Source organism: Mustela nigripes, chromosome 14 (assembly GCF_022355385.1).
Source record: "Mustela nigripes isolate SB6536 chromosome 14, MUSNIG.SB6536, whole genome shotgun sequence".
Classification (NCBI taxonomy): domain Eukaryota; kingdom Metazoa; phylum Chordata; class Mammalia; order Carnivora; family Mustelidae; genus Mustela; species Mustela nigripes.
In genome coordinates, this window is record NC_081570.1 from 59166941 (window position 1) to 59180914 (window position 13974).

The following is a 13974-nucleotide window of genomic DNA, read 5'->3' on the forward strand; positions in this document are numbered from 1 at the left end:
CCTACTCTCCCCTGCCCCCCATTGCCTGCCTCTCTGCCTACTTGTGATCTCTCTCTATCCGTCAAATAAATTTAAAAAAAAAATTATCTTGGGCTGCCTGGGTGGCTCAGTGGGTTAAGCCTCTGCCTTCAGCTCAAGTCATGATCTCAGGGTCCTGGGATCGAGCCCCGCATTGGGCTCTCTGCTCAGCAGGGAGCCTGCTTCCTCCTCCCTCTCTTTCTCTCTCTCTCTGCCTGCCTCTCTGCCTACTTGTGATCTCTCTCTGTCAAATAAATAAAATCTTTAAAAAAAAATTATTTTACAGTCCTGCATGTTAGATGTGACAAGTCCTTCTCAGCAAAAATCAAGATAGTGCCACTCCAGCCTTCTCTTCTGGAGTCTCTAGTGGAGAATCCATTTCCCTACCTTTTTCTGCTTCTAGATGCTACCCATATCCCTCAATTCATGATACTCTATCTTTGAAGCTAGTAAAGGCAGATCCAGTCCTTCTTCTATCACATTGCTCTGACCTATTTCCACTACTCTGACTCTTTTCTATCTTTTTTCCCCATTATTAAGGGACCTCGTAGCTTTAATGGACCCACCTGGATAATCCAAGATGCTATCCCTATTTTAAGGTTAGGTGATTTGCGATCTTAATTCCCCTTTGTCATGTAATCTAGCATATTTATGCGTTCCAGAAATTAGGACACGGTCATCTCTGTGGACCATCCTGCTTAGCATAAGGAACACATATGCAACTTTTAGCAAAGTTATTTGCACAGAGTAGGTATTGAATTAAAGTGGGACAACACAAATTTTTTTAAATTAAACTGAATTAATCCTAGATGTCCTTTTAAAATAGGCTACTTTAAATGAAACAGTAATAAGCAGAGGGAAAACAATGTATATGTCTTGCTTAATTCTGTACTAATAAATAACTCTGAAACCTATCCATCATCAACTCTTCAATCTGCCATTTTAAAACACGTGCATCCACCAACTTGCTCAAATCAGACCTAAAATAATGAGTGAAATACCTGAAAGGAAATTCTAATTGTGTTATTCTAGGCCCTTTTTAAATGTTAACCCCTTACCTGGTGTAGCAATAGGAGCCCTTGGCTTTAATCTTTGTAGCTAACTCTGTCCTATATTTTTTTTTCTCAAAATAACATTGCCATATATATATACACACACATATACATGTATATATATATATATTCATAAAATGCTGGTATCGCATTTATTATTTTTTCACTACAAAATGCAATCACTATTCTGCACTTGTAAAAACATGGGGATTAGCAGAGGATAAAGATGCTATGACCTGGAATGGAAATAAGCAACCTAAGTCATGAATGCCTAACTAATCCTTTTAATTTAAAAATTTTCCTGTTATGTCAGCATTCCCGATGTTATGCCCTAAAGATAGCATCAATACATTAAGTCACAGCTTAAGCAAAGTGACTGGCATGAAGCCAGGGAGCAAGAAGAAACATGCACATATGTACAACCAATAAATCTCTATTGAGTCCCTAACATTTGTCAGGCAGTTTCCTGGATGTTTGGGAGTCCATAAAAAAAAAAAAAAAAAAAAAAAAAAAAGGATTAAAACTCAGCCCTAACCTACAAGCACTTCACTGGGGTTCTTGCTGGGAGTCCACACATAGATTGAGGGCGTTCATGAGAATCTTGCTCACATGAAGAAGTTTTAAAATATTAACAGTATGTATTTTCTTCTTCTTCTTTTTTTAAAAGATTTTATTTATTTATTTGACAGGGAAAGATCACAAGGAGGCAGAGAGAGTCAGGCAGAGAGAGAGGGGGAAGCAGACTCCCCCATGAGGAGAGAGCCTGATGCAGGGCTAGATCCCAGGACCCTGAGATCATGACCTGAGCCGAAGGCAGAGGCTTAACCCACTGAGCCACCCAGGCGTCCCTACAGTATGTATATTCTCTAACAAGTGTACAGGTATCATCAGATTTTCATGTGGGCTCATGACTACAAAATGTTTAAGAACCAAGGGTCTGGATGCAAAACATTTGTGGGTGAGAGAGTTCAGAGGGATTACTGCAGCTGCAACCTTTCCCAAGTCCCTACTGCTTCTGCTAGATCACTAACCAGAGGATCCTGAAGGCATGGAATTGAAGAGCTGTGCGGCAGGGGGACACAAGGACAGAGAGTCACTCTATGATTCTGCAAACTGAACTTTGCCACCAGCCTTCATTGTGCCCATTTTCTTCTTGGCACTACCCATAGTTAATTCTTATTTTTCTGCTATAAATCATAAGATAAATAATATCATTGGCAGATTCAAGTTTTCTCCTCCACTAAATTTTACACATCTAAGGGTTATAAAGGGGTATGCTATTTAGAATTTAGTTAATGAAAACAGCAAAATCCTAATATCTTGTTAGTAATTTCTTAACTGTCCACCTAATTTGGGGAAGTAACAGTAAAATTATTTCATAGATCAAATTGTATTGCAATGACTTCCAAGAAGACAAATTATTTCATCAGGCTTTTATTTTATTTGCAGGGTTTCTCAGAATAAGCAGACCAGCTAAAGCTTGGTAATCTTTTATTTATAGAGAGATTTTCATACTGATAGTGTACATTGCATTGGGATTTGGCATGTATTACTTACATAGTTATTTTTTGTGTGTTTTTTAGAAAAAAAATAAAGATACTCCAAGATAGACAACTATTCTGAAATGCAACACACAAAACAACTCAGAATTATGACTGAGAACATAAAAATATAATCAGTCTGAGTTTTAAGAGACTTACCAAACCATGTGTTTCAAGAACTAGAATAAATATCCATTAATCGTTGAAGGGATTTTTAAAGGGCAGCAGATCTCACTTAAAGGGTTTGTTACTCTAAAATATTGTCAGATTGCATTTTGAACATTTTGTGTGTTACAAAAAAAAAAAAAGGCAAGTACTGTTCTACTCAGTCTCTGAATGATAATAAATATGGTTCTACTTCTTAATACATTCCATTTTTAAATATTCTTTTATCTAATACCTGCCAACATGATTCAAAACTTAAAAACAAGGACAAAGCATGGCAGGATTACTTTTCAACAATGTGGACCACAAACCATACAACCCTTAGGTTTCATTGCCCCTAACCTGCCATCTCAAAAAAATTATCCAATTCATGAGTAAATCAGAAGTATTAAAGAAGAACCCTCCTTGCTGTCACAATTCACTAGATAGCAAAGATGCTTATTTAAATTCCAATACTGTTTCCTGCTCCAATTATGAAGCTCAGCAGTTTCCATGAATGCTCCTTCTACAGAATTTTCAGAAAAAGGGATGACTCAGATGGAGGCCAACAGTGTGCAGTATCTCTCAATATTAGTTTTTGCTCTCTCTCACTTCTCTCACATTCACAAATGACAGCATATTAAAAGTTTATTAGAAAACACTATCAACTTATTCACTCCCTTCTGTGTATAGTAAGCAGTACATTATGGATTTTTGCACTGTTTTAATCTAAGATACTGTTCTAAAATAAGATCCTATAATGATGGTACATAAAATTTCATGTACTAATTTTTGGCTAGAAAATTATGATTGCTACACGCACTGAGAAAATCTTTCTCTAAGACAAATATTATTCATTGAAATGTACCTTCTCTTTCTACCACTTCCTTTACTTCAATTGCAGAAGAATAAGGAAATAACCTTTCTAAAGACTATAAAAGAAAATAGAAGAATATTTAGGAAAGAAGAAAAATCTATTCTGGAAGAAGTGCCAATGGTCAAATGAGGATTTCACTAAAAATCAGTTCAATTAATCTTATTTTTAATGGATCCTGGTTGTTAAACCAGTACCCTAATCAATGTCAATACACTCACAGGTAAAAGTAAGGAAATGGCTTCCTGGAAGTTGGCCTGATACACACTGCCAATGGAGCTACAGTGATTCAAGTTGGACAGGGATTCTGAAAAGAAAATTGAAAATATCCAACAGAAAAATGTCTTATTTTAAAAAATTACTATGTAGTATGCACTGCCCAAAAAGTCTATTCTAGGTAAGTCCAGATGAGTAGCCCGGAGTTTGTCGGTGAAGGTCCACCCAAGGGAACTCGGTGGTTTTACTGAAATTCTACATCACAAATGACACCCAAAGGGCTTATTTTTCCAAAGTTTCACAAATTAGGCATAATTGTTCTAACTATTTAGATTCTAAATCATTATCTTTCTGAACATCAATAATACAACCTCATCTATTCAAGAGATTAAATATTTTCCATTGCATAAAGCACCTGGGGGATACAATGACCGTCCTATTACTTAATAATGCATATGATCCAAAATGCTTGTAAATTCATTTTTCATAAGTTGTAAGTATGGACATTTCCAACCAATAGAAATAGAAAAATGGGTTGTTTCTAGGTATGGTTCCATCATTACAACTACCACAATGTGGGGAGAATCTATAAGGACTAGCAGAACTTTATTTACATCATTTATTCACCTTAGTGGGTTTTGACCCAGTGATCGGTAGTCAGATCTCCATTAATTTGTGTGATCTCGTATATTTTGGCTCCTATTGGCTCTCACCACAATGAGAACTGGGGTAAGCAAAGAACAATTGATAATAGAATAAGGAGGACTTCCTTATAGAGGGAATGAGAATGAGTATGTGCACCCTATCCATGTAACTTGTACCTTAACTATTTGGTATTAATTTTTTTAGCGATTTTCCTAATTTATTTGACAGAGGGAGATAGCAAAAGAGAGAGAGCACAAGCAGGGAAAGCGGCGGCAGAGAGAGAAGCAGGCTCCCTTCTGAGTGAAGGAGCCCATTGTGAGACTGGACCCCAGGACCTTGGGATCATGACCCGAGGCAAACACAGATGCTTAACCACCTGAGCCCTCCAGCCACCCCTATTTGATATTAACTATAACTTCATTTTGGAGAGTAAATGATGAGTGTTTTCTTATAAGCAGATAATATATATTTATTATCACATAAGTGAACTAAGAAATGTGTCTCTGTTGTACAGTTAATACAATAAAGAAATGGCTCATCTACAAAAATCACGGTTACTTCTGGGAAATAGCCTTAATTTTTTCCTTAAAAAACAAAAAGTGAGCTCATGGATGTAGAGATGATAATCGGTGGTTGCCAACTTCAAGAAGATGGCGGGACTGGCAAGATGAGTGAAGGGGGTTAAAAGGCACTAATGTCTAGCAACAGAACAAATTAAGTCCTGGGGATATAAAGTATAGCATGATGACTACAGTTAATAATATTGTATTGCATATTTGAAAGTTGCTAAGAGAATAGATTTTAAAAGTTCACATCATCATAAAAAATGTGTAACTGTGGTGATGGATGTTTACTAGACTTATTGTGGTAATCATTTCACAGTATATTCAAATACTGACTCATTATATATTGTGCACCTGTAAATAACATAATGTTGTATGCTAATTATATTTAATTTTTTAATTTAAAAGATTATATTTTATAAATATTTTATCTGAGAAGTATACTATAGAGTTACATTCCCAAAAGCTAAAGGTACTTCAGATGGGATAATGAAACATCACTATCAAGGACCATTTTTAATTCAGATGGTTCATTCCTTTTTTCTATGCTAAAAATTTTAGGGTTTATATTTTGGGTCTTTGTGACTTCTTTGTATTTGACAGCATGTCCAAAGTGGGGTTCCTATGTGTAATCTTAATCTCCCCAACAAGAGCTTAAATAAAATAGAGTGGGAGCCAGTCTGAGGGCCTTGTTCTGAGCCATCACTGCATCAAGCAATGACTATTGACATGTGTGTGTTCTATAAAACTTTTCCTAGTGCTGCTAATTTTTCTTTGGTTTCATTTTGTAGCTTTTTGAAAATTTTGAAATGTTTACTGTTGCGGAACACCAACTTGAATTTTCTAATATATGTGGTATTTTGACTGGCTTTTTTGACCATTGTAGCTTTTTTCTCCTTCAGGTCTTTCAAGGAAGGCAGGTCTATGATCTGTGATGTCATGTTATTGCGCATCAGGTCAACTTGGAGCAGAAGTGTGGTGTCTTTCTCTTCCCCTATACCTTGTTGAGGCTTTAATATTCATAAAAAGAATGCTAACATTATATTAAGATGCACTGGTCTTTAAAGAATACAGCTCTATTCTTGTGGCCACATGGAATAATTGCTCTCCAGATACTCATTGGCAAGTCTAATTTTAAAATATCTGTACCTGAAGTCCTATTCAAAGACTCACTGAGAGAAATAATATTTGTGGAGGTTTGGCTCAGAAAGGCTAGGTCCTAAAATTTACTTACAGATTAAGGTAGTAATCAAAAAGTGAGCGTCCTGTTATTGAACTGGCATCTCACCGAATTTACTTTCAGATTTTTAATTTTTTCTTGACTTCCCTGCACTTCAGGTTATATTGAGAAGTGTTATAAGGAACAATTCTCTGAATGAGTGATGTGAGTACTGTACAGTTACTGTGGAGATGTTCCTCACACCTCACAGTGGTTCTCTGGGCTGATTCACAGTGGAAATGTTGCTCCACTATGAGTAACAGGATCAGGAGACTAAGACATGTATGTGTTAATTAACTGTGTGGATCATGGAATGAATACCTAATCCTGTTTTTCTCTATATATTGGCTGCTACAAATCTTAGAACTAATTTTTTTTAAAAGATTTTATTTATTTGACAGAGAGACAGGCACAGCAAGAGAGGGAACACAAGCAGGGGGAGTGGGAGAGGGAGAAGCAGGCTTCTTGCCAGGCAAGGAGCCCTACGCGGGTCTCCAACCCAGGAACCTGGGATCATGATCTGAGCTGAAGGTAGACATTTAACAACTGAGCCACCCAGGTGCTCCTTGGAACCAAATTTTTACTGAGCTCTAAAATTACTTAGAAATCATGACATACCTTTTACGTTCTAACCTCACCAATGACTGCATCCTGCTCTGCTTACCTTATCTTTTGCCTCCAACTTCCTCTATTTATCTTGGGGTACTAACTACTTCTTTATAAGCCTCTTTAAATCCTTCCCAATGTAAAACAGAATGTTAATAATAAATGGTGTTTGAATGTGTTGTCTTTCCATTCTATAAAGGCTTTCTCCAAACAATGACTAAGCCAGAGACAAGGGGCTGACACTGTCATCGTCTGGGATCTTTGGGAAGCAGGCGCTAAAATGAGTCGTTTAGAGTGCAGGATAGTTATTAGGAAATACCCCTATGATAAATCCCCAGAGAAGGAAGAGAAATGAAATAGGATTGAACAGAGCAAGCTCAGCTGTAGAGCTGCTCAATAGCTTTCACTGTTCTGGAGCCAAAATGGCTCATCTGAGTTATCTTACTTTGGGCTGAAAGGGAGGGACCTTTCAGTCAGTCATCAGATATTGGTTGCTTTAGGAAAAGTCTGACTTTGGATAAAGTGGATCTCTACAGTGGACATGATTCTGGAAAGATCTGATCACTCAGTGCTGCTGTCTGCTGAAAACACTCCCAGCAGCTAGAAAAGCAAACTCATCCCTGGAAAGGGAAGTGTGCCACCTCATCTATCACAGACATCCCAGGTAAGCCAGATATCCTGAGGAAAACAGAACACCCTGGGGAAGTTAAATACCCTTGAGGAGTTATTTTGGACATAGAGATATGTGCTAGTCAAATGCTCTATTCTGTCTAGAGAAAACCTACTATATATCTCCCTGAAAGGGCACAAGTTGAGGGATAAACATTTCACACATATATGATGTGTGTGAGAGTGCGCACACACGAGTGTGGAAGGCTTAAAACAACATACATTTATTATCTCAGTTTCTTCCCAGGTACATCTTAATGGATCTTCTGTCCATAGTCTCACAAGGCTATAATCAAGGTATTGTCAGGGGCTATTGTCTGTATATGTGTTTAATGTACAGTATCTATTGGGACGCCTGGGTGGCTCAGTTGGTTAAGCAGCTGCCTTCGGCTCAGGTCATGATCCCAGCGTCCTGGGATCGAGTCCCGCATCAGGCTCCTTGCTCCGCAGGGAGCCTGCTTCTCCCTCTGACTCTGCCTTCCACTCTGTCTGCCTGTGCTTGCTCTCGCTCGCTCTCTCTGACAAATAAATAAAATCTTAAAAAAAAATGTGTAATGTACAGTATCTATGAATGTGTCTACCTTGTACCATACACAACCTTTAGACTTCAGACGTGGACTCAAAGTAGAAGCCATCTCTATAATATACTCAGATGTGCAGCATTTACATTATATGATCCTTGTCATTACAGGATTGTAATAGGGACCTTTGGCTTCATAGCAATTCCTCTAGTCATGTACATTCTTATACTCATGAACAAGAAATGCTACTCTTAGTAAACGCTGTACCACATGATGTAAAACACTGAATATTTAGGTATACTATATACAGGAAATGAAAAGGTAATTTTCTTATTGAGTTTCTTTCTAAACCCTTGAAGTAAAACTCCAATTCACAACATTCTTCACATTTTATAAGTACATACACTGTTCAGCTAAGTTGGTGAAAGCAAAACATGGAGACAAATAGAACATACTTGCAGCATATATACTCCAAGGTACAGCTACGTAAAACTTAGCCTGCACTGTGTTTGTTGCAAGTGTTACACATATGTTATGGAATACTTTTTTCATTTTTTAAACTAAATAACATTTTTCCCTTGCAAATCATCCCTGATTGCTTATTCATTTGTGCGTTTTTGTTTTGTTTGTTTGTTTGGTTGGGTTTTTTCTGTTTTGTTTTGGTCATCTTTTTGGTTTTCAATGACATGTAAGATTTTCTGGCCTGGGTCCTCCTCTTTCAGTTGAGAAAACTAGAATTTTCTTGGTAATTATCCATTCACGAGAGAAAATTCAGGACTGGAATCCAGGTTTTCCAACTCCTACTCCAATATTTTTTCTCCCCCATTGTCCCCTTCACTGGTCTTAATAAATCTAAGAAATCAAGAGTACAGACAAATCTCCCATGCACAATGTCTGTGTTGGCAAGATATCCCTTCTATTATCCCCTTTCTCAAATGATTTTTTTTTTAAATATCTTCTTTGAGCACATAGTTGCAACAATTAAAGATGAGCTTTGTTTTTACTACCAATGTGTGTTTGACATCAGTGATTAATACAGTCTTCTCTCAGTTGCTAAGTTTCTTTATCTTGGTGAATAAAGACTTGACAAATTGTTAGGCAAAGAGCATACACTTCAAAACTATTGAGATATACCAGAGTATCAGACAACCTAGGAAATACAAAGACTGAAGAGATGTGCACATCAGCTTATTTTCATTCATCAAGAGGAAATGTAGCTCAAGTGGGGTTGACTTTTTGTGACATTTATTTAGTTCTTGAATTGACTGACAATTTATTCCCTGAACTTTATTAATGTAATTGGAAAACTGCCCACATGTCAATCAACTTCTAATGAGTAATTATGTTCATAAATACTGTAAAATTATTAGCTTTTAATTTGACCCAAACACAAACCCAAACTTTCAAAACAGTAACACAAATATTTTTTTTCTAGAACAACAACATATTATACTAATAAAACATACAATAAATGCGTTCCTACAACACACTTCCTAAAATGGAGTTCAAAAGTTCACCATCACCAAATGGCCAACAAAAAGGAATGCCATAGTAAGGCATATAACAGTCTGAAAAATCTGTATAGTGTTAAACCATCTACATAGCACAAAGTTATAAAGACATCCTATAAAAAGCAAACATGTGCCTGGGCAGGGCTCATATATCCATAGTCTGGTTTAAAAATATAAGCCTACTATGGAACAAGACAGAATGGGAAAAAGGAAAGAGGGGTATGTTTAGCGTCCAGAAAGACATCATTTAAACCTATAAGAAGCAAAATGTCTATATCTCCAGTGACTCAAATATAATTATTATTCAAGTGTACTTTTTTCTGGTGCAATAACAATCTTTTGTAGTCTTTGAGCTAGAAACTCAAGTCAAAGGGCGCAGAACTAAACAAGAAAACAAGATTAGGCTTGCATAACAGAAGAAATGTGTCTTTAACTTGTAATCCCATGCCAGTTTCTGAAGGTGGACTAACTCCTGACCCCTAGAATCTCTGGATAATCTCTGAATGAAGACAGGCTTCGGTGAAAACTTTATTATATCCTCATGTGACTTTAAATAAAGAACATCACCACAGTGTGCAATGATCTGTAATAAGAAAAACCATTGGGGAAATTCCCGGACTTATTGTTTACCTTGCATTTTTCTCCTTAAAGTTCATTACTTAATTAATACATTTAAATTTTATCATGAAGTTAAAATATTTACTACTAACTGAAGCTGTATTTGACTTCGGGCTTACCTTTATATAAGGAAATAAAGGTGTAAGTTAATGAAATTCCAGATGTAAGCCATGTACCTAAATTAATACTTCGAGTTCAATTTTTGAAAGGTAAACTCAGAGATAATACAACTAACTTGCTCCCTCAGCTTTCTTCTTAGTAATAAAGCATGCACTCACTGGTACCACATTATCGCATAATTTGTCATTAATTTTACTTAGAAATGCTGCAGTGTCATCTTCAGATCCACAGCACAATATTTTTATGGAAACAACACATCATTAATCTATAAAGCACAAGGAAATAATAAAAGGACAAGAATACGCATTTTCTATTCAACTAGCATTGTAATTGCATTCTTCTTGAAAAGTATTTATATTGGGGATATATACACTCTTCCATTTTAGTATGCATGAAAAATAAAGTAACTTGATGATTTTGTGTGTATTTGGAGATTGTAAATTAGCTAGAATGATTTATGATCTACTGAAAGTAAATCAAAGTATAATCCATTGTGTACCATATTTTTCCAATTACTCTATATTTTAAAAAAGTAATTCTAGAAGGCTGTTTCTTTCCATTGTGACTTCAATCAAAGTAAGCAGAATTTGAATTGAGACAGAGTGCTGGAAGTCTGGAGGATTAGTTTTAAAGAGTTATACTACAGATATTTCAAAAAGTTCTAATATTTTCATGCATCCATCATGGGTTATCAAACATTAATTTTAATGTATCAATCATGGGTTCTCAAAGATGTATTGAACGGGCGCCTCACAGGAATATACTAAGTGAAGAATACACAAGAAAATCATAATGTGGTGTTAATGGATAATTTTTGATCTTGGTAAGTGGGGACTTATATGTTTATAATAGCCATTACACTTAATGGAATCTAGGAACATAAATCCCTGAAGACAATGACTACGTATCTTTCAACATTGTCAGTTACTTCTGAGTCACTCTGATACCTAAATACTGAACCTTGTTAAATATAGTCCTTCGCAATATAGCAATTACAGAAATGCATACCTTGCACAGTTAGATGCACCTGCATTGTCCTCGGTGTATGTTGAGTCTGAACAGAACACGTGTATGGGCCATCGTCTGTCACATCTACATTCTGTATCTGGAGGCTGTAGTCCCTTTTATTCAATGTAGAAATTGAAACTCGAGGATCCACGGACCACTTATCGCCTCCCGCAAAAATAATACTTGACCGGTTCAGCCAGGCACCCTTTGAAGCTCCATCTTCCAAATAACACCTACAAATTACCAGAGACAGAACACTATTAATCAAAATGAAAATGAAAGACAACATTAGCTTTGTTCTGAGTGCATTTCCATATGTTGAATTATAGCACTGTATCAAATACAAACATCAGACAAAAATGCAGAAAATATGAACATTTGAGCACACTGGTACATCTTCCATTCCCAATGCAAATGTGAAGCAATGCCTGCATACAGGCATGTTTTGTTTTAAATGTGTGTGTGTGTGTGTGTGTCTGTGTGTGTGTGTGTGTTTTAACTTGGAGCCAGTCAAAATCCTTTTTCACTCTGTCTGGATGACAAGTAAATTTAAATAAAGTTAAATTCCTTAAAATAATAATTTCAACATTAAAACATTTTTTCTTTGAAATTATAAGAAGTAGAAAAGGTCCACGAGTTAGACTGTTTTAACCAAATCCAATTCTAATATAATATACTAGATACTAAATAGAAAGCATAGAATAATACCTTATTATGTTTATTATGCATTTAAAGAGCGGTAAGCCTGTACACTGAAACAATAAACTGCATTTTACTGATAAGATTGCTGTTGTAAGTGAAGGAGACAAGACATTAGTAGCAAATACTTGCTGTCTTCTCAATAAGCTGACCAACAGTCTTTCCAGGAAGCATTCATTTATCCAACAAACATTTATAAGGCTTCTACTATTTATGGATTTAAAAATGGTATTGCCCTCGCTCTCCAAAACTTTAAGTCTAGTAAGGAAGACAATCAGGCCACCAATCAATGCTAGACAAAGAATTATTTGATTCAATCAGGCACAAGTTACAAAAAAGAACTAACTGACTCAGAAGGGGTACTAGGGGTATAGAATAGGCTTTATGGAATAGAAAATGCCTTGAATAAAGAGGCAAGGAGTGGGAGACATGACATTTAGACAGAGGTGCCATATGTGGGTAACACCAGAGAAAAGTGTGAGAGAGAAAGCCACACACTTCAAAGACAAACAAGCATGGAGTACAGGGTGGGAGGAGTGAGAGATGAAACTGGAAAGGGAAACTAAAGCCAGATGATCATAGAAAGGGTGATGGCAATTAGTAGACTTTAAGGTCAATTCTGAAGCCATTTATTCAAAGTTGTATTTTATAACAAGATTCAAAAATATAGCTTTGTACCTAATAGAAGTCAGACATCATGATTTAGAACAGAAGGCTGCTGTGGTCATATGTCAGTGATTTTGCTGAAGCCTGGAATTCTAGGTTTCATCTTGGAAACGTTCTGATACAAATTAAAGACTGGTTTTCTTAAATGAGTACAAAGCACAGCTACAGAATGAAAATACACATACATCGAAATAGTTTGACAGCATTTCTACAGAACACCTTGGGGGATTGAACACAGTGTTTGAGATTGCTACAAAATTGCAAGCTGAATGCAACAGGGTAGGCTGCTGCCAACTGTATAAAACTAATCAGTGGGTGAAAAAATAAGGAACAAGGTACACTGCAGAATCTAATTTGCAGTCAGCTTTGCCATCTACAGAATCCAAACTAGTAAAGTCATAAAGGTCGTTGTTAATTGAAAAGCTTTTCCTTATGTAATTAATGAAGAAAATAAAACCCACTTTAATGGCATAATTAAACAATTATGGTATATTGTCATTCCTAATGATATGCAGAAAGAAGATAGAGGGGACATATTTCCCATTTCACAAGATCACGTGTCTACTGCTATAGGATAGAACACTGAATTATCATTACTAGGACTGTAGTCATTACAATGCTTGTATGTAATACATGGGTTCATCAAGTGTTTCTGTGTGACCTCTGCATTCATGGCCTTCACACATTATCCTATCTGATGCTCATTTACAACCCTCTGGGGTATGGATTGTTATGCCCAATTCATCACTAGAAAATAAATGGAATGTTTAGGTTAAATGACTTGCCCAAGCCACACTATTAGTGGGTGACAAAGTGGAATTCATAATCAAGTCTTATATTTCTATATTCAGTGTCCTTGCCTCTGTAATGTATATCAAAGACTTCTAAAATAGGTTTCAGAAATGGAAAGATGATCAGAATGTTGCAGAAATTACTGCAAGTAATTTCTTATTTACTAAATGTGACCAACTGTTTAACCTGTCCAATTCTAAAGGAAGCAGAAAATTAATTATTAATGCATGTTCTACCATGAAAGTTTGATTTAGAGCACTCTGCTGGGTATTTTCCTTTCCCTTGAGGCAGGAACAGCTTTATCTTTATTTGGGGAGGTATCAGGAAGAGCACAGATTAACTAGCCTTTAGATACTGGAGCTTTCATAGACCAAATCTGGGTTATAACTCCTGGTCTTAGTGTAAGCACTATTCCTGTTCTGGTATATTAGGGATCATCAGGGAAGAGCAGAATTTAACTTCTTCCCTGTGAAAAATGAAAAGGGAGCTTTT

The 13974-nt window shown here is 36.3% G+C and overlaps 1 protein-coding gene across 1 annotated transcript in view; it reads right to left on the reverse strand.

Annotated features, from left to right (window-relative positions):
• Positions 1–13974, reverse strand: part of NEGR1 (neuronal growth regulator 1) — an 860988-nt gene that overhangs the window by 496850 nt on the left and 350164 nt on the right. Inside the window, exon 2 of the mRNA XM_059375117.1 lies at positions 11326–11558. Within this exon, the coding sequence (XP_059231100.1) occupies positions 11326–11558 (233 nt within the window). The remainder of the gene's footprint in view (positions 1–11325; positions 11559–13974) is intronic.